General features: G+C 36.1%; 1 protein-coding gene across 1 annotated transcript in view; it reads right to left on the reverse strand.

Annotated features, from left to right (window-relative positions):
* The window catches only part of macf1b (microtubule actin crosslinking factor 1b), a 79,820-nt gene that overhangs the window by 18,638 nt on the left and 38,220 nt on the right, over positions 1–22,962 (reverse strand). Inside the window, exons 18-30 of the mRNA XM_056475030.1 lie at positions 19,910–20,074; positions 19,671–19,826; positions 17,291–17,488; positions 15,006–15,134; positions 14,761–14,931; positions 13,028–13,183; positions 12,259–12,465; positions 12,049–12,168; positions 7,704–7,873; positions 7,129–7,288; positions 2,684–2,878; positions 1,054–1,179; positions 745–888 (exon numbers count right to left, since the gene is read on the reverse strand). Of these exons, the coding sequence (XP_056331005.1) occupies positions 745–888; positions 1,054–1,179; positions 2,684–2,878; positions 7,129–7,288; positions 7,704–7,873; positions 12,049–12,168; positions 12,259–12,465; positions 13,028–13,183; positions 14,761–14,931; positions 15,006–15,134; positions 17,291–17,488; positions 19,671–19,826; positions 19,910–20,074 (2,097 nt within the window). The remainder of the gene's footprint in view (positions 1–744; positions 889–1,053; positions 1,180–2,683; positions 2,879–7,128; positions 7,289–7,703; positions 7,874–12,048; positions 12,169–12,258; positions 12,466–13,027; positions 13,184–14,760; positions 14,932–15,005; positions 15,135–17,290; positions 17,489–19,670; positions 19,827–19,909; positions 20,075–22,962) is intronic.

Here is a 22,962-nt window from a genome sequence, read left to right on the forward strand (position 1 = left end):
CGCTTGAGTTGAAAAATCTGAACTTTAGCAGACATTCGCACTGCGTTAACCAATCAGGAGCTTGCTCTAGGATGGGCATAATTATGATGTAGTGCTTGTTGTTGGTATCTCCATGGGAAAGTCCTCCTGCCGACACCAGACAACAGCTCATCAAACTGGGCTGGGCTCAGTCTGAAGCACAGCTGAAGGCCTCCATCATCCAGGTATAGTTTCTGGAGGAGTTGATAAACTTACAGAGATGGGTGCACCTCTGATGGATCTAGTAGTCTCAGACACAGCGCCGAATGAAACTACGCTGTTTTTCAGCATTCCTAAAGCACATAAATACAGCTACTCTCTCAATAAAATCCATGTTAGCCATTGAGCAATGAAGCTAGAGTCACAGGGCAGACAGAAGCCCTGCCCATGATACGAATCCGCATCTATTGTGAAATTAATTTGACGTGCGAATGAAGCGAATTTGATGCGTGAATGAATGGAGTAAACTCAAAATGTTCACGCATCTAATTCATACCTGCCAACACTCACTTGAATAATTCTGTGAAAACTCCTGGAATTCCACCTCAACCGCAACCTCCCCCTCCCCGCACCCAGGTCTCCCAGATTTTAGAAAACAAATGTTGGCAGGTATGATCTAATTATCAAATAGCGTGATTTATTAGCACAAGCTACGTCTGGTGTGAACGCAGCATTAAACTGCTGCCGACTTACTAACCCAGTAATCCTCCTGTTAACTCAACTGACCTCCTCATAGCGAGTGTTGGTGATGCTAATCCATGATTTGATGGTGATGATGGAATCCGGGTGGCAGCAGCGCAGGATCTCCTCACCAAGACTGCGGATGTTCTCCAGCTCCTCCTGCTGGGCGTTCAGTGAACTCAACGACTCCTGCGGTTCACAAACATCATCATGAAAATCATCAAGGATCACAGAGCTATAAACCTTCTTTTGAGTTCAACTGAAGACAAAAAGTCACTTAAATGACCTGACGGTGAATAAATGACCAGGAAATGTTCATTTTAGAGCAAACTATCCCTTTAATTGTCAGCATACCTGATGACATGTGCGAAACGCCAGAAGAGCCTCTTCTTCCTCCGGCAGCACTCCGTACTTCAGCACCCGCTCCACTTCCGACAGCTGATCCAGAAAGGAGTGGACCACACTATCAAACTCCTCCGCCTAAAAATAACACAAATATGCTGACATCATCAAATGTGTCTGATCCTACATTTTTAAGTATTTCAGTATTACTTTGAATACTTGGTCACACTTTACAATAAAGTTTCAATAGTTAATGTTAGCCAATGTATTTACAAACATGAAATAATAATGAATATTAAATAACATGAATATTTTATATCATAGCTTAACATTTATTATTAATATTATTTATTAAAATCCAAAGTTGTCCTTGATAACATTAGTTATTAAGTTATTTAATGTTTAATTAGCTTAAAGAAATTAGCTAAATTTAAAAGTTTTGCAGTATATACTTTACTGAATTAACTGTATTCAATTTGTGTATATATTTTCAAAAAGGCACCATTAGTTAGCATCAACTAATAATAAGCAATACATGTCTTACATTATTCACTAATCATTGATCATTTTACAGTATTTGTACTTAACATACCCAGTTTCAGGGGTAATTATTACCCAGTTTATGTATCAGTACATACATGTGAAACAGCACTGTAAAAATAAAGTGCTACCATAAATGCTTTAAAAGTATAATTCATTAATAGTTTATTGTAGGCATGGCTAACTAATGTTAAATATGGAATCTTATAGTTACAGACATTGTGTTTCAGTTTAAGGACTCTTATTTTGAGTATTCTCATTTTTCCTTTGTTTTATCTGTTGTCATAGTTACTGATTGGTTTCCGTTATAACTGGTTATGTTCACCTGTGTCTTGTTTGGTTTGTGATTTTGATATATACAGCCTTCAGTTTCCTTCTTGTCCTTGCAAAAGCTGTTGCCATTATACCCGCGCTGGGCAAAGATTAATGGCGTCCAAAAAATAAAAGATTCTTATGACATAATATATGTGTGTTATATATATATATATATATATATATATATATATATATATATATATATATATATATATATATATATATATATATATATATATATATATACATATATATACAAATATTATTTGATACACACACATACATAGAAATTAAACTATAGAAAACAACTGTGTTACATAGACATTTAAATGTATACATAATTTGTATCATATACATATATAGTTTTTATTTAAATATAAATAAATCCTTTCTCAAATACATGCATGCATATATATATATATATATATATATATATATATATATATATATATATATATATATATATATATATATATATATAACACGCAGTCACATATAATGTGAAAACAAACTTTTATTTTGGATGCGTTGAATTGTGATACATTTTTGCTCAGCAGTAATTTATACTTACCTTGAATTATCCCCTTCGTTAAAATAAAAACTAACTAAATCTAATAGCAGCAAATATATCCCACGTGCCCCGCTCTGGCACTTGTGTTATTGTGTTACCCCATTTACTTCAATGAATGAAAAAAGCTCTTTCTATTTTGAATGTGATGTGAGTGCTTTGGATAAATGTATCACCCAAATGCACAAATGTAAATATAAAAAAAGTTTGGTGCTGTACCTGTTGCAGTGCGGCTTCGAGTCGGGCCTGTCTGGACACAGAGAGTTTACACACGGCCTCCCAGCGGCTCTCCAGCTCCTCCATCTGCTCCTGCAGCCAGTGAGCATCGGCAGTGCTGCTGCGCGTCAGATCCCGCACAGAGCGCTTCAGTGTGCGGATACAACTGGCCCGCTTCCCGAGCTCCCGCTGGAACACCTGTAGACCCAGAGCAGAACGATCATAACTACAGCACACGGCAAGCCCACAACCTCTCCATCTATCTATCTATCTATCTATCTATCTATCTATCTATCTATCTATCTATCTATCTATCTATCTATCTATCTATCTATCTATCTATCTATCTATCTATCTATCTATCTATCTATCTATCTATCTGTCTGTCTGTCTGTCTGTCTGTCTGTCTGTCTGTCTGTCTGTCTGTCTGTCTGTCTGTCTGTCTGTCTGTCTATCTATCTATCTATCTATCTATCTATCTGCCTATCTATCTATCTATCTATCTATCTATCTATCTATCTATCTATCTGTCTATCTGTCTGTCTGTCTGTCTGTCTGTCTGTCTGTCTGTCTGTCTGTCTGTCTGTCTGTCTGTCTATCTATCTATCTATCTGCCTATCTATCTATCTATCTATCTATCTATCTATCTATCTATCTATCTATCTATCTATCTATCTATCTATCTATCTATCTATCTATCTATCTATCTATCTATCTATCTATCTATCTATCTATCTATCTATCTATCTGTCTGTCTGTCTGTCTGTCTGTCTGTCTGTCTGTCTATCTATCTCTCTCTCTCTCTCTCTCTCTCTCTCTCTCTCTCTCTATCTATCTATCTATCTATCTATCTATCTATCTATCTATCCATCCATCCATCCATCCATCCATCCACCCATCCATCCCCTGGGGTGTGAATAATTTTAGACTTGACTGTACCTTAATCTATAATAGAATACATGGATTCATTAAGTTCTCTGATATGCATAGTACTGTATGTCTGTGGCTTAGGTCAATTAAAAAATTCTCCACACTGCAAAAAATGATTTGTTACTAAGGGCCCTATCATACACCCAGCGCAAAAAGGCGCAAGATGTGTATGGCAGGATTTGTTGCTATTTTCAAACCAACACAACAGTAATTTTCACGTTTTGCACCACGTTGTTAAAATAGCAAATCCATTTGCGCCACTTTGTGGACCAGTGTGTCGGTCTATAAAAGAGGTGTGTTAGGGCGCATTGTTGGCACGTTGCTATTTTGAGGAACTGAAATAGACCGCGCCATTGACCAACTAAAAGCTAGTCTAAAGTCCAGTGCAGAAAGCGTTAGTTTTGCGCCTATGCAGGTCCAAACGCTTACACATTGCTTAATACACACAGGATGTACAGCAATACACAAATATCTTTACAGTAATTAAAAAAATAAATACAAAAATCAAAGGACTAAAATGTGCATTATTTTCTACATTAATATTGAAACATGCCTCCATGAACATTTCAGTTTATTCATGACAATTTGCATTTGTTTAATGTTATTATTATCAGCTGTATTAGTTATTAAATGCATGTTAATTTTTGTTTTAATAAAAACAAGTTCAGATTTGTCCACCTGTCAGGTTTTGGAGACGTCTGCATCACCATATGGGGATAAGAATAGGACGTGTGTTTGGATATAACTCAGTTTTTTGACCACACTTGATTAATATTGTTCATTTATTCATTTGCTGGAAATTAGAACTGAATATAGAAATAGTTTTGAAACTAATCTTTGTGCTTAACAAACAAAATTAAATATGTAGGCTAGTGGATGTGTTCAGTGGAGAGAGTTTTCACCGTTTTAAGCATTATCTAGACAAGCAAAAAATACTGTATTTTCTTCAGAAATTAAATGAGTTTTTTTCTTAAAGAGCCCATATTATGGCTTTTTGAAAATGCCCTTCTATGTAGTGTGTCACACAGCTCTAAGTGAAGTGAAATATCCAGCTAAGGCTTAAATCTGTAAGTGTACAGTGTTTAAAACTATTGATTCATCTATAAAAGAGTCGACTCATAGTGCTTCAAACGAGTCGTCTTGATAACGAGTTATTAGGTGTTTCGCGATGACGCAGCTACGAAACACAAGTAGTTGCACGCGCAAGCCCGGGAGATTTGAAACCTGCGGCCCCGCCCACTAACAGAAAAAAGTCACACACACACACAGAGAGACACACACAGACACCGGTAGAATGAAGTCACGCTGTGCAGATGGAGATTATTGACAGTTCACCCAAAGATGAAACCTTAGCATATAGCCTAGCCTTGAGCAGATCGAGAGCCTCTGGAAACTACCTGCTTACAAAGAAGACTTCATCAGTTTGTTAAAGGAAGGATCGGTAAAGACTGTCAGAACAAGGATCAGTGGATCATGAATCAGTTTCTTCCCCCATTTCACCAGTGTAAGTACGTGCGATTAAAATTGTTGCCTCGTTTACTCTAGCTTGCAAATTATGCATTTAGTTGTGTTTTGTTACTTGTAACCGCGTGTACTGTATCAGGTTAACTCTTTATATTCTCATATTGCGTGTAAAGCTACGTTGAAAACGCGACGCGTGCCGCTTTGTTTATGGATAGTCAGCTATGTGTGTGTGTGTAATGTGTGTGTGTGTGGCTCCTCTGAGGACGGTCGTTTGTGTGAGTGTCTCCTCTTAGGAGGTTGATGTGTGTGTGTGTGTGTCTCTGAATAGGGTAAAGCTCTAGGCAAAGGGTGATCAAAGGGACCCGTTTGTAAAGTGAGGACTTTAGGGGGTGTCGCGGTTGAAATCTTAGGGTTGTAATCGCGGATGTAACTGAGGACGCGGAGGGGGAGGGAGGTGTCGCCGCCGCGCCGTCTCTATTCTGGACGCGCCGGCCCTGTGTGTGCAAAAAGAGCAAGTAGATTGCTAGGACATATCCTCGCCAGTTCTTGGACTTTTTGCTTGATAAAATAGTTAGTCGTCAGTATTTTCTAGTCCATCGTCTGTATTTACATTCACCCACTGGCAGCCAAAATCCACTATGAAGCGTGTGTGCACTGTGACTACTTTTATATTGTTGATAATCTGCTGGGCATTTCACTCTGTCTCGCCCTGAAGCCTGTCAGTGTCGTCGACCAATCGCAGCAGGCTGTCATTGGTCCAATCAGCGCAGATTAGCTTCGCGCTGAGGAGGGGTTTGGGTACAAATGAATCGCTGAACGATTCATATGGGAGTCGCTGGGATAACTAGGTAAAAATAAATGCATATTATAAGACCATCAAAGTGTTGTTTGACCTTGCATGCATATTAGACTGTTGTTGGAGACCCTTACAACCTAAATATGACCCTATTTCATCTATAATATGGGCTCTTTAAAACAAGCAAATTAATCTGCCAATGGGTTAAGAAAAATAATCTTGTTATTCCTTTTGACATAAGATTATTTTGTTTAACCCAATGGCAGATTATTTAGCTTGTTTTAAGGAAAAACTCACTTAATTTTGACCTAGTATTTCTTAAAACAACACTGTAATTTTTGCTTGTCAATAAAATGCTTCTTATATTTTTATATATTTGGACTAGAAATAAGACGAAAAAATCAAATATCTAAATAAGAAAAGCATTTTTTGCAGTGCAGAAACGCTTTTATGTTCTCATTTATGAACACAAATTAGCCCTAGAATGACAAGCTCCATTTTGACCATATTTGGAAGGGTTGTGACTATTAATAAGAGCCATATAGAGAGAGAGAGAGCTGTGACAACGGAAGTCCAAAATGTTCACGTGATTCATGAAGACTGAAATAGTTCCAGGAAGTGCTTTGTGGTTTATTTAAATAATGTTAGACAACATTCAAACATACACAATCTTATATTAAAAAAACTAAAATTGCAAAACCAGCCGTCTTAAGCAGTAACTCAGGTTTAAGTGCTAACTTCCGCCATAATTAATACCGCCATTGCTGTTGAAAAAAAACATTACATTGGAGTCAATTGTCTCTCTATGGCTCTGCTATTAATAAGCTCTGCTCTGATGCTCCCATAGTTCATATGAGTGGCTACAGAACAATTAATTAATAAATAATCCTGCTTCATTTATCAAATATGAAAAATATTGTCAAAAAAAACTTGCCTTACATCTTTTCAACTGAATTGGTGAAGAGGTTTATTTTAGCTAGAAGGAATGAGTAAGGTATATCTAATTTAAGAAACCAGAGTAACCAATTTCGCTCCTGAGTTTTGTTGTGGCATTCTCTGACCCCAGAGGAATCACAGTAAGAGCTGAGTGATATGACATGATGCATAAAAGTGCATTAGCCACTTATATTAAGCAGTCTGCATATGTTTGTTAACTTATTACAAGCATACATGGCTAATTTCACAGTTTTGATTACTGGGGGTCTAGACCCCCTCAGCGTCTTTTGTGGTGCATGGAGGAATATCAGCTGAGACGCACCTTGTGTTTGTCGATGAGGTTGTTGACCAGGTCTTTCTCTCCGCAGACAGGCACGTCTTCAGCCAGCTGTGGCTCCGCTCTGAACAGCCAATCACTGAGAGCCTGCAGAGCGTCAGTGAATCTGCCTGAAAACAGCAGCGCCTCCTCCAGCTTGTGTTGTCTGTGGAAGGAGAGATCAAAAATGACTAGTAGAGGGCATTTGATTGGTCAGAAATTTTGATGAGAAACTGAAGTATGAGGTTAAAAAAAGCAGTGATCATTTCGGCGGATGTTTTTGGTTGTTTATATCAGGTTTATATCTTCTAAATGCAAATTGTGTCACTATTTTGAAGCACAATAGCTTATAGATATAGTTAAGACTAACAGACTGACGCTAACATTGAAAAAGAAAACGTATTTTAATTTTAAATGAGACTGAAAAGTTAATTGTACTAGATATAAGATTAACTAGATAATTGCACTAGATATAAGATTAATCAAAATGATTGGACTCGTGAAAATTGATTGGAGGATTTTATCAAGTAGGAGTTATTTTTGAGTGTACATTTGGAGCACAAAACCTCAATCATACCAACCTCTCGCTGGATTTTCCGCTGATGGTGTCCCATGAGTCCCTGAGCTCCGACACCATGTTCTCCAGCTGCTGCGTGTCTGCAGGACTCTGGGCTTTCTCATGGAGCGAGCGGCCACTCTTCAGACACGCTTCATACATGGGCCGCTTCGAGCGCAGGAGTTTCTGGAACTCCTGTAAATACACAAATGACCCACTGAGAAGAACTTACTAAGTATTTACAAGAAATTGTTGAAAATCCACCTCTTGAAAATAGCTTATTATGGGTATGTTGTCGATCGAGGATTATTCAATATATCTTGTTGTTTATATTTGATTATATCTAGTATTTTTTTTAGTCTTCTTTTACATTCTTGTAGCATGTTGGGTCTGAGAAAAGCTCCTTATGAATAAATAGAATTATTATTATTTTTTTTTGTTAAAACAGCACATTTATTTTGTGGTTTAGGTTAATTATTATTTAATATTATTATTATTAATAATATATATATATTTTTTTAAGCACTACATGTTAAAAAAAAGTTAGACATTTTGTCGATGCAAATATTTTACAAAAAAAGAAAAAAAAAATGGTTGATTTAGGTATTGAGTTGGATTAGGGATGTAGAATAAGCCACAGGCTGATAGTGATAATTGTTACTTAAACTAAAGTGTTATCCAGAAACATACTTGTTTCTACCTTTCTATTTATTATGTATGTTAAAAGAATTGTGCTGTCTTGATCATTTATTTAAATGGGGCCTATTATGCAAAAATCACTTTTATAAAGGGTTTAAACCATAGACTGTAAAATATACTGTAACATATATGTAATATGGACGGAGTATCCGTGACGTCATCCATAGTTTTCTGAACACTTCAAAAGAAGCTACAAGTAGGCGCGGCCAACTGTCGCCATTTTGTTCGCACGTCATCGCACCCACAGCGGGATACCAAACAAGGGCAAAGAGGCGGAGAGTGGGCGGAGCTACAGACACCTGCTGGCACTTTGCTTAGACCTGGCAGACAGACTTTACTTTGGGAGAAACACTTGATACTCTATTACCTGCGGCTCGTTTGTGTTCTGACCACATGTGTTTGGCTGTACACTATATCAATAAAGTGTTTAGACTTTTAAAAACACTGTAGTAACACATTGAGCAACTCAGCATTGTTCTTATGATGTTTTTCAACAGGAGGAAAACGCAAATTACTTCCAAACACTTCAGATGTGTGTGTGTTAGTAAATGCAAGATTCAGCTGAGGTGAAGTGACGGCGACCAGCGAGACCTAGCTGTCACTCAAGTGGCCACGCCCTTAATTATGCAAACTTAATATAAAGGAAATGGATGAGTTATAAAAAAATTCACCCACCTCACAGTTGTTTTGAAGGGTAATAATAACTATATGACCCAAAATCGTTGTTTGTACCAGGCTGTAAACACCCTTTTTTCTGCTGTAAAGTTGGCCATTCTAACAGTGGGCTCAATTGCAATTTGCTCTGTTATGGAGCCAGGACTAGCGGAATTTTGATGAATTGCAGTTTCAGTTACTTTCGTATTGGCCTCCTGAGGGAGAGCGGGAGGTTGCCGCTTGGTTTAAACACAGTTGTGTGAACACAGTCTGTAAATATAACCAGCATCTAATGGTAAACATTTATCAATTTTATTTTATATAATCACACTTGATAAAAACAGTCTGCATAAACACCGTGACTGACATTCCCCCCTTGTACATGTCATCAGAGGGGAAAAGCCCTGCTCATTAGTGACCATGTCTCTCTAGGATGTTAGTTTTGTTTTGAATCTGCCACTATGCTGACACACAGGCATTTATAGCTCCAGCCTTTTCTGAAAAGAGCACAATCTCATTTGAATTTAAAGTGGCCGTGCGATCAAAGCCTAATAGGGGCAGTTTCAACTAGTTCAAACATTATTAGTGTGGTATTTTGAGCTGAAACTTCATATACACACTCTAGGGACATCAGAGACTTATTTTACATCTTGTAAAAAGGGGCACAATAGGTCCCCTTTATTACATCCTTGCTGGATAAAAGTATTTTTTTAAGTATCTACTTTTAATCATAATTTATCACAATATCCTCAAAATTACAAAGCAGCACAAAACTGCTAATTGATATGATCTTATACTCTATGTTGCGCTAGGTACTCTTTGGAAAGGGTGGCAAAAAGATGTATGGTACAGTTAGCTTTTTTGGTATCTTTGACAGTGGAAACGGACATACAGTGGGGGAAATGAGTATTGAACACATCACCATTTTTCTCAGAAAACATATTTCTAAAGGTGCTGTTGAATTGAAATTTTCCCCGCATGTTGAAAACAACCAAAATATCAATATGTGCAAATAAAACAAAACCAATTAGTTTACAAATGAAGTTATTTGTACTAAAATGAAATCACGCAGAAAAAAAAGTATTGAACACATGAAAAAAGGAAGGTGTAGAAAGGCAGTGAAAGACCAGACAGCAGCTGAAATCTCTCAGTAGTTATTTAGCAACCCTCTGCCCTTCCTCAGTCTAAATGAATATCAGCTGCTTCAGTCTAACATCTACATTAGCAGGAGGATGAGGATGAAACCAGGGTGGACATTTCAGCAAGACAATGATCCAAAACACAGCTAAGGAAACTGTCAAATGCTTTCAGAGAAAGAAAATCAAGCTGTGGAATGGCCCAGCCAATCACCTGACTTGAATCAAATAGAGAATACAAAATAAAGATCAGATTTGATCGACGAGAACCATCAAGATTTTTACACTCTGTTGAAGTCTGTGAAAACTCCAATATAATCTCACGGCAATTCGTAACTTTTTGGTTTAGTGGATAATTCGCATGAATTCATACGATCTAATTCATACAATTTAGTACGATTTGCTCGTCTCCCAGTGATGGTTGGGTTTAGGGGCGGGGTTAGCTGCCACGCCTCCTTTTAAAAATTGTACGAGTTTGTACGACTTCATTTGTACAAAATTGTACGAATTAGCCACTTAACTGACAAAACGTAAAATACTTACGTTTCCTCGTGAGATCAGGCTGAAAACTCACACCTGAGCAATGCATGTGACTAGGGGTGTGACGATAACCGCATCACCGCCTTACCGCCATAATGAGATGTCAACCGCGGTGATGTGGTTATTACCGTCATCACCGCCCATTTTAGGTTATTATTTATTTTTGCTTGTGAATCTTTCAGGATTGAATAGAAAAACAGAATAAACTAAATAAAAGGAATTAAAGGCCTGCCCTAAGTATTTTCCACTTAAATTACAAGTTTAGTTTACAAAACGAAAACACTGAATCGTTTTTAATAACCAGCATAGGCTGTTTTTATTTTAAGCTTATTTTATAAAGCAGACCTACTAACTCAAATCAATCACTCCACAGAAAATAAGCATTTTTAACGCAGTCAAAATATATTAAATTGTTACTCTTGGTCGCAGCATGCGCGTCTGTTTATAGCTTCTGTAAAAAAAGACCTACATTTGACCAGCCTTTTAGCATATATTAATATACTGATATTCCTGTGCCAGTTTGATAGTTTAACTGCTTCACAGCACACCGTCACCTGAACTGAGCGCGAGGGAGAAGGAGAAAAGTGCAGCGCTGAGGTAAAATTATATTCTCAAGTCATAATCTTTAAAATTCAATTCAATTCACCTTTATTTGTATAGCGCTTTTACAATGTGGATTGTGTCAAAGCAGCTTCACATTAAAGGTCATAGTAAATTGGAACAGTGTAGTTCAGTTTTTAGTGTTTGAGTTCAGTTCTGTTTTAAACTGAACTGTAATGACTTGCATTAAAAATGTTGATAAAGAGATTGGGATATAGAAATTACAGCAGTGCGTTAAAAATGTTTATTTTCTGTGGAGCGATTTTATATATATATATATATATATATATATATATATATATATATATATATATATATATATATATATATATATATGCGCGGTTAACCGACATACCGCATGATTTCTTGCTTCATCACCGCGATAACAGAAAATCCGTTACCGTCACAGCCCTACATGTGACTTCATTCTCCATATGAGAGGCGTCTTTAAGCTGCCATCACCAATAAAGCCTTTTATATAAAGCGTTAAACACATTTCAGTAGATTTTTTGTTTGTTTGTTTTATATTTCTGCTTGTATTGTTTGGGTTTTTACCAAAATCTGGTTCAACTCAATGTCAACAGCTCCTCTAAAAAAATTATTGCCAGGAAAAAACATGACATGCTCAATACATATTCCCCCTGTAAATGCATACTGTACTGAACCATAAAGCTCAGTAGAAACAGGCTACAAAACTGCAATTCAAATGTCTGAGATGTCAAATGCTCAGTGCTGGAGTACCTTCTGTTCAGTCAGCTGCTGTTTGATCTCCTCCTGTGAAACAGCGATCTCTTTATGTGTGTCCAGTGTCTGTTCCACCTCCGTCATCCAGTCCACCAGTAAGTGCCACGATTCACTGAACTGTGCAAGTCAAGAGCATAAAAGCTGATTTATTTTCCAGGACACTGAGGACAGAGGGCTTTCTGTGCAGATGAGAGGAGCAGCGAGTACCTGTTTAGCGAGTCTCTTTGCCTCCTCCAGTGTTTTGCCTCTCTCTGTGGTGTGCTGCAGGAGTTTCTTGAATCGGTCCTGAATGGTCATGATCAGGTTCTGTATGACATCACAATCCTCTTTCCTGCTGAGCTCTGACAGACGAGTGGCTGCAGTTTCCACACTCGACTTCCTGTCTCCGTAAGACTGAACCTCACCCACAAGCACCTGCAAACAACAGCAGATAATCACACACACACATACAGACACACACACATATGTACAGAGACACACATTTATACACACAAAAACAACCATACCTGCAGAACATGCGCGCGCACACACACACAGTCACACAACAATACCTGCACACAAAACTACTAAAGAACAAACACACAGGCACACAGTCGCAGACACACACTAGTAAACAAACAAACACAAACATACAGTTGCAAACAAACACACTCGCACTTGCACACACACGCACACACGCACACACACACACACACACACGCACACACAATACCTGCAGAGTAAGCTCACACACACACAGTCACACAACAATACCTGCACACAACACTACTAAAGCACAGACACACATGCACATAGTCTCAGACACACACACACAAAGTGCATGCATACATACACACTAACAGTCTCACACTTACTCATAGACAAACAAACACACGCACACACACGCACACACACGCACACGCACACACACACACACACACACACACACACACACACACACACACGCGCGCACACACACTCACACACATGTGTGTACCCTGTGCTCCTGCAGCTGTGAACAGATGGTGTCCAGGATGAAGCTGGGAGCGCTCAGTGTGTTTATGGTCTCCTCACACTTGCCCATTTTAGTCAGCAGGTCCTGGACGTTACTGTTGAACTCCTTCGCAAGACCAAGACCCTCAGTTAACTTTGCCTAAAACAATAAGTAAATAAATAAATAAATAAATAAATAAATAAATAAAGTATTTAATGATTTTGCTGAGAAAAATGTTGGATTATTCTAAAAGTCGCTGTCTTCATGTAATTATTAACCATCAGTGTCAGCCTTTTTCCTAAATAGATTTTTATTAGAGATGCACTAATCAGATTTTCTTTTGTTGCCGATACTAATACTGGTTTAAAAAACAAAACAAAATTCTGTTACAGTTACAGGTGTTGGTCAATTGTATACAGTACTATACTGTACTAGCTAGTTTTTTCTCTATTTTCGCCTTTTTCACATTATTGCCAATATGCTTAGAATTTAAAATTAACTAAACCAATTGGCTGACATTGGCACATCCCTTAAATTAAACTGAGCTAAACTTTTTTAAAAATCTAAAATATTGTGGGAAATCTGAAATAAGTGAATATGCATTTTTAGGGTATTTATATTTTTTAAAGAAATTGTATATATATAAAAAAATTATTAATAAAAAAATATTTATACATTAAAAAAAATTATATATATATATATATATTTTTTTATGTATATATATTTTTTTATTAATATTTTTTTCTATATATATATACTTTTTATATATATATATATATATATATTTTTAATATATATATGTGTGTGTGTGTATAAATGTAAATGTAATAAATCCAACAAAAGCAACAGGTTTACAGGTTTACTCACGTTCTTAAGTAAAATCAACTAATCTCTTTAAAAGCAACAGCTTTATTCATTTTTTAAAATAAAGTCAACTAATTGCTTTAAAAGAAACAGGCTTACTCACGTTCTTAAGCAAAGTCAACTAATTGCTTTAAAAGCAACGAGTTTACTCATGTTCTTAGTTAACGTCAACTAATCACTTTAAAATCAACAGGTTTACTCACTTTTTATAGTAGTCAACTAATCGCTTTAAAAGCAACAGGTTTACACCACGTTCTTAAGTAAAGTCAACTAATCACTTTAAAAGAAACGAGTTTACTCACTTTTTACAGTAAAGTCAACTAATCGCTTTAAAAGAAATGAGTTTACTCATGTTCTTAGTTAACATCAACTAATCACTTTAAAATCAACAGGTTTACTCACATTTTTAAGTAAAGTCAACTAATCGCTTTAAAAGCAACAGGTTTACTCACATTTTTAAGTAAAGTCAACTAATCGCTTTAAAAGAAACGAATTTACTCACTTTTTACAGTAAAGTCAACTAATCGCTTTAAAAGAAACGAGTTTACTCACATTTTTAAGTAAAGTCAACTAATCGCTTTAAAAGCAACAGGTTTACTCACTTTTTAAAGTAAAGTCAACTAATCGCTTTAAAAGCAACAGGTTTACTCACGTTCTTAAGTAAAGTCAACTAATCAATTTAAAAGCAACAGGTTTACTCACTTTTAATAGTAAATTCAACTAATCGCTTTAAAAGCAACAGGTTTACTAATGTTTTTAAGTAAAGTCAACTAATCGCTTTAAAAGCAACAGGTTCAATTTTTAAAAGTAAATTCATCTAATTACAGTGCTTTCACAGTGCAGTCTAGACATGCACAGTAATCTCTCATCACCTTTCGCTCCTGCATTTTAGCGTAGACGGCGCTCCACTTCTGCTCCAGTATGCATAAGCTGTGTTCGGTGCTGGAGCCGCGGGCCACTTCACTGGCCTCCAGCATCCTGTGGATGGCGGAGCGAACGTTTGTGTAGGCGTGCATTTTCGAGTCCATCTCATTGCACAGCTCCTGCATCACAAACACACAGACTTCAGTACAGGAGCACGCTTCATAAACACAGAGTCCAAAACCTTGATCCTCACCAGGTGAGCGTTTAGTCTCTCGCTAGATGAGTCCGGCATCCCCCACACCGCCTTACTAGAGGACAGCCTAAGGTCTGTGTGCTCCAGCCACTGCAGAAGATCCTGGATCTCCATGCTGACATCCTGAACCTGAAATACAGTCAGAAAGGCAGAGTTTCAATGCAATTCTACAGCAATCCTGTGAGAACATAAGATATTATACTTGGTTAACCTACTTTCAGCTAAACTTTTCTCTGACTTTCACTGAGTAAAATCCTGAATTTTCATGACCTATAGTGAGTATTGAGCAGATAAAAATTATAATTCGGTATTGACCTTATTCTTCGCGTACGAGTGGGTGCAGCCAATTGAATCTTTTTGGCTCGAGACTTCTGGTCTCATTCACTTCAATTCTTTTAGACATTATAAACAGCTTGTTATGCTGCTTGATGTTGCAAACTGATATTTTCCTATTATTTTATTCTCATTTTTATGTATAGTCATGGACACACTTGTTTGCAGAGCAAGCAGTTTGACCGTTTCCTGCTGTTTATTATTCCTAATCATTTCTCCCATAGGCAACTGAATCAGAAGTTCTAAAATAATCGCAAAAATGTGTGCACTTCCGCATTAAAGAATAAGATCAATAGCTTTAATTGTGTCACATTACATCTGCCTAGCAGACACACAACAAAAGACATTAGCATTAGCTTAGATTTAGGTCGCCAGCATCTAAGGACAAAGTTATTTTGACGTCCAATACGGATGTGAAATGACGTTGATATTTGGTTGATTTTAGATTGTGTTGGAAAGTGAATACAATCCAACATCGAGTCAACATCTTAAACCAACGTCATATTGATGTCAAATGACCAAAATCTGATAGACATCATAGTGTAAACATCTGTAACATCATAAGACATTGATATCTTGTTGTTTTTAGGTTGCATTGGAAAGTAACCAAAATGTGACGTCTGGACATTGACGTCAGCCTGACGTTGGGTTCTGACGTCAACTCGATTTTCATTTACAAACAAAATGCAATGTCGCACGATGTTGGGGTACAACGCCAATCTCATGTCATGTTGAAGTCCTCTGCCTGCAGGGTGTTCAGGACACAGTGCTAAAGCCTTAACCAAAGCTAAACTGGAAGATAGATTAAAATGCCTTATTTAATACAAGGACTTGTTAATCTTTTTGATTAAAATGTATCATTAGGTGAAAAGTGAAAAGGTAAAAGTAAAATGTAACATTTTGAAAGTTAAAAACAACAAATACAGCATGTATTAATACATTTAATAATGGTTGTGCAAATAAAGAGTTATTTACATTTTAGTGGATATAAATATAGAGTGCAAAATTAGAGAACAACTTATGAACAATTTTTATTTGAAATTATGTAAATAATCATTCAAAATTTGAAGTACTTTTTGTTGTGTCTATACCATGCGCGAAGAACATGTAAACAGCTTTATTCAATAATTATAGCTCTTTTAGAACAAAAACTATAACAACAACAAAAACTTTATGTTGTGGAAAACATGTTGATCAAATGTAATTAGAGAACAACAAGGACTGAAGCACGAGGAACATTCTCAACTAAAATATTTTTTTATGTTACAGCAGTCAAAATGAGCAGGGAGTAGAAGTATTTTTAGTTGTTTTTCAAATCTCCTTTAATTCTTTATAATGTGATTCAGAATATACAGTTGAAGTCAGAATTATTAGCCCTCCTGTATATTTTTCCCTCATTTCTGTTTAACAGAAAGATTTTTCCAACACATTTCTACATATAATAGTTTTAATAATTTCTTTCATCTTTGCCATGATGACAGTAGATAATATTTTACTAGATATTTTTCAAGATACTAGTATTCAGCTTAAAGTGCGAGTTATTAGGCAAATCATTATATAATGATGGTTTGTTCTGTAGACAATCGAAAAAACAAATATCACTTAAGGGGGCTAATAATATTGACCCTTTGAAAAAATTTAAAACTGATTTTATTTTATCCGAAATAAAACAAATAAGACTTTCTCCAGAAGAAAAAATATTATAGAGAATACTGTGAAAAATTCCTTGCTCTGCTAAACATCATTTGGGAAATATTTGGAAAAGAAATAAAAATTCATAAGAGGGCTAATAATTATGACTGTATGTATGTAATATTTCTTAAAAACTTGTTTTTTTTTGCTGCTGTTAGTATAACTACTAATAGGACTAAGCAGTCGCCTTGAAATTGTGTAAATTGTATGTTGTTCTCTAATTGGGATCTTCTCATTTTGAGGCTGATTACTGTGCTCACCTGACTGAGGTTGTTTTCCAGCTCGAGCTGCCTGCGCTCGGTTTCACAGCGCACAAATTCCCAGCGTTCATTCAGTTGCTCCAGACGAGTCTGCAGGACATGTGACATGTCTCCCGCTCCAGACTCCATCAGACTCCTGCCGGCCCGGTTCAGAGAGTCCACCGTGTGCACATGGGACATCACGTCATTCCTCAGAACCTAAAAACACACAAAAACCATCATTCAACTGGCGATACCATGGTCATCTTTGAAATGCCATATCACTGCGGTAACCCTTTATTTTGATGGTCCATTCGAGTATTAGTAGACTGTCTGCTTAATATCCGTTGATACAGCTCCTTCAACAGACATTTAACTGACTATAAGAAATTTTGCAAGTACATGTCAACATACACAAACCCCAACCCCAACCTAACAGTCTACTTATAATCTAATGAGAATTAGTTGGCATGTAGAACTAATGTAACTTAAATTCAGCAAAAGGACCATCAAAATAAAGTGTGACCAAATACACACATGCATGCATATATTTGAGACATTTTTTTATTTTTATTTATATATAAACTATATATGTGTATGATACAAATTATATATACATTTAAATATCTATTTAAACTTTTTTTGTATAGTTTAATTTCTATGTATGTGCGTGTATCACATATTAAATATATATTATATAATACACACATATATTTTGTCAAAACAGTCTTTAATTTTGGATGTGATTAATCACTATTAATCTTTGCTCAGCACTAGTATAAATGCACTGGCTTTTGCAAAGACAAGAAAGAAACTAAAGGCTGTACATATCTAAATAACAAACCAACCAAGACACAGGTGAACATAACCAGTTATAACAGAAATCAATCAGTAATTATGGAAAAATCAATCAGTATTTAAGGAAAAATGAAAATACACAAAATAAGAGTCCTTGAACTGAAACATAATGTCCATAAGTCTAAGATTGCATATTTTAACATTAGTTAGGCATGCCTAAAATGAATTATCAATGAATAATAGTTCTAAAGCATTTATGGTAGCACTTTATTTTTACAGTGCTGTTCCACATATACGTACTATAACATAAACGGACCATCAAAATTAAGTGTGACCTTATTTATTTATATATATATATATATATATATATATATATATATATATATATATATATATATATATATATATATATATATATATATATATATATATATAAAACAGCTTGTTATGATGTTTGATGTCGCAAACTGATATTTTCTTATTATATTATCTATATGCATAGTATGAAGACAATATAGGGGCAAATAATCTAAAAAGAATATAAAGGTTTGCAAAAGAAAAATAAATTATTGTGTTAAAAAATATTTAAAAATCCCACAAAATAGTGTAAAGGGAAAATTAAGAATTGAAAATCAAAGCAGTGCAAAAAAATATAAAAATAATAATAATATTAATCATAATAATGTATAATAATAAATAAATATTATTATTAATAATAATGGTATTAAGGGCATCACGGTGGCACAGTGGGTGGCATGATCGCAAGAAGGTTGCTGGTTCGAGCCCCGGCTGGGTCAGTTGGAATTTCTGTGTGGAGTTTGCATGTTCTCCCCGTGTTCGCGTGGGTTTCCCCCGGGTGCTCCGGTATCCCCCACAGTCCAAAGACATGCAGTACAGATGAATTGGTTGAGCTAAATTTTCCAGTGTGTGTGTGTGTGTGTGTGTGTGTGTGTGTGTGTGCGTGATTGAATATGAGTGTATGGGTGTTTCCCAGTGATGGGTTGCAGCTGGAAGGGCATTCGCTGTGTAAAACAAATGCTGGATAAATGGGCAGTTCATTCTGCTGTGGCGACCCCGGATTAATAGAGGGACTAAGCCGAAAAGAAAATGAATGAATGAATGAATGAATAATGGTATTAAAAATAATTATAATAATAAAAATAATAATGAGATCATTTATGTAGAAAATAATAATTTAAATTCTTTAAATTTTTCTTATGTAAAGATTTTACTATATTGTTGTACATCCTGTGTGTATTAAGCAATGTGTACGCATGTTTTGGACCCTCATAAGTGCACAACTAACACACTCTTTAATTAATAAAAACTCTGCGTCATTGACTTTAGAGCAGCTTTTAGTTGATCAATGGTGCGGTTGATTTCAGTTCCTCAAAATAGCAATGCGCCAACAACGTGCCTTAACACACCTCCTTTATAGACCAATCGATAAAACAGTGATAATGCATTTGCTATTTAAACAACGTGACGCAAAACGTGAAAATAATAGCTGCGCTGGTCTGAAAACGTGCTTGGCACCATATTGCGCCGGGTGTATGATAGGGCCTTATAGCTGCAATGTGTGTTTGAAAGCAAGTGTTGGTACCTTGTGTTTGGCTAGCTCTATTTCACAGGTCTGCAGGTCGATGCTGATTGGCTGAGAGGCCTGCAGTAGGTCAGCTGTGTGTGAGAGCCAGGCGTGCAGCTCATCGAGGGTGTTCTGGAACTGACCCAAACCCAGCAGCGCACACTCCAGCTGGTGCTGCTCAGAAACACACACACACATACTCTTTCATATACTGTTCTAATCAAACAATATGCAAATTCGGGTAGCTGAGATCTTACCTGTCTACTGACAGTCTCTGACTCCAGGCTGTCCCATCTCTGCCTGAAGTCACACAGTGGAGAAACAGACCCCGGCCGCTCAGTGCCCGGAGGAAGGCGACACACGAAGCGATGGTTTAAACTTTCGATCTCGATCTTCTTCTGATAGAGCTCTCGCTTAAATTTCTGACAGGACAGAGAATCAGCATGAAATCTGTCATTCATTTGTGACATCATTTTGACTTTCATAAGGTGAACAGTGTTTCTGCAGGTTTCAGCTAGACAGATGTAAGACTTTTTAAGACCTTTTTAAGACCATCATGAATGATATTTCAGACTTATACAGAGATATATGCTAAAAAAGAAATTGAGTTGTTTCATATAAATATTATCCATGTATTTATATATAAAAGTAATATATATATATATATATATATATATATATATATATATATATATATATATATATATATATTGTTGTGTATTCTGCCATCACCAGAATACTGAAGCTGCGGTCACACTTGACTTTTCCTCCATAGACTTCCATTCATACGCACACGAATACGTCAGACCGGAAACGCGGGGTCATGCGTTAAGTTTCGCAGGTTGCTGCAGTGCAAAGTTCAAGCTTGGTGAACTCTGACCTGCGAAATCGCATCACTTGACTGCGTGAGACCAATCGAGGATCAAAACATAACCTCTCTGGACAGAAATTTAAAGCATGGAGCAATTTCTCGCTTTTTTAAATGTCTAATCATCTTGTTTTATCCCGCCCATTTTCGCAGTGCCACACGACAGAATTTCGCACACACAAAGCCCGGTGTGACCGTAGCTTAACTCTTCCGCTGCTCTACTGGGACTGATTAAGCACAGCTGAAACTCATTTAGACTCTATATAAACACGTTTATTATCTCACTCTGAGCCTTTTTCCTGTTGTTACCTGCCTGCCTGTGTATTGACCTGGACTGATTTATCGTTTCTGAAGTTTTCTGCCTGCCTTGACCACTATTAGTTATATCGTTTCCGACTGTCCGCCACCAGCCCTGATCTCTGCCTGCCTCTCATATTAGATTGTTCTCTGCCAGCCCCAACTAACGCCTGCTCTTCGACTACTCCACGGGAAAGTCCTGTTTACTTCACTGTGTATGAGTTTTCCCCTATATATATATATATATATATATATATATATATATATATATATATATATATATATATATATATATATATATATATATATATATTTATATATATATATGTGTGTGTGTGTATATATATTTATATATATATATATATACACATATAAATATATATGTGTATATATATATATATATATATATATATATATATATATATATATATATATATGTGTGTGTGTGTGTGTGTGCGTGTGTGTGTGTGTGTGTGTATATTTATATATGTATATATATATATATATATATATATATATATATATATATATATATATATATATATATATATATATATATATATATATATATATATATATATATATGTATACATATATCTCAACATAGACAACATATCTCAACATCTCAACATAACTTTTCTTTTTAAAACAAGACAAGAATAAAAAACTATAATAAATTAAAAATGCATGCACAATACAATGTCTGTCCTTGTCAGTGTCCTCACCAGGTAGCTATAAATCATAAACATTTGAACCAATAATTGTAATTGTAAGGAAGATAAAGATAATTAAACTATAGTGGGAAAAAGTTAATAAATATTTTGTTAAACATTTTATGGAGATAGATCATTGGTGACTGGATTGGTATTGGCCAGATTTTGTAGCTTTACATTGACGTAGAAAAATTAAGACCTGTTTAAAACAACAATTTTTCGGTGAATTTAAAGTGGCGGTCCACTACAATATCATACTTTAAACTTTAGTTGATGTGTAATGTAGCTGTGTGAACAAACAACTTCTCTGAATGCAATACACTCAAAGATCAATGCAAATGGAGACATTGGCTTTACAGAGTTAGCTTAGCAAAGAACACAGCAAATTAAGTTTGGGGACAACAAAAAAAATACATCCTGGCTAGTGAGAGGGCTTACAGTTACACGCATTCACCATGCGCACACACCCTGCGCAGAAACAGGGCGTGGCCAGAGGCGCTGTAATGTTATAGCAGAGAAAACTAAAATGCTGGTAAAATGCTAGTTCTGTTTCTGTATTTAAACTTCCAAAGGACACAGCACAAAGAGATAAGTGCTTACAATTTCATTTTAATTATGTTCCAGAGAATTCTACAAAAAATATATAGCTAGCATTTGACAAAGGATAGCTTCCAGAATCTCTCCCAGTTCAGTGCTGGATTCGGATTTTGGAAAGCTGTGGATTGTGAGCCACAACCTGTAAGTATTTTTATTTGTTTAAATTAATTAACTACATGCACAGTTTCTAGAGTTAACATTATGTTGTAGCGAAGACGTAAACAAGGATGTAAACAATGGGAAATACTGTTTGGCACCGTTAACAATTTAGCTATAAATTCATATTTATCCGTCAAACCACTGTAAAAACCCAGAATCAGCGTCTCTCTATGCGACACTTTCAGCGTCTCTCTATGCGGTCGCTTTCCCTGCATTCTACATCTCAAATAACAAACTCGCAAAATATATGTGAACATTTGATATTACTTACACATGCCTGTTCCACATATATGCAAAAGACACTAGTCAGATTTTATTTTAGAGTGCAGACATGAGGTTTAACTGTGTCCTCTTCATTTTCTGCCAGATTCAAGCACAAACTGCTGCGGCTAATTCTCTGACTGACTGTTTACACAGCGCAAAAAGCACATGCCTAATGCAACGTGATGCTTCCTTGTGACATGAAACCAATCCGCGAATCACAGCACATTATGTTAGCTGACCAATCAAAGCCTCTTGAGGGCGGGCCTTTCAGAGGAACTAGGAAATATGACAGTCGTTTTCATGTTAGCTGAGTAGCAGTATAAAATCAAAGTAAGATATATGAAAAAATAAAGGGATTTTTTACGAATTAAGCATGGGCACACATTGCTTTGCATCTTAAAAACACAACCAA

Source organism: Danio aesculapii, chromosome 16, assembly GCF_903798145.1.
Source record: "Danio aesculapii chromosome 16, fDanAes4.1, whole genome shotgun sequence".
NCBI lineage: Eukaryota > Metazoa > Chordata > Actinopteri > Cypriniformes > Danionidae > Danio > Danio aesculapii.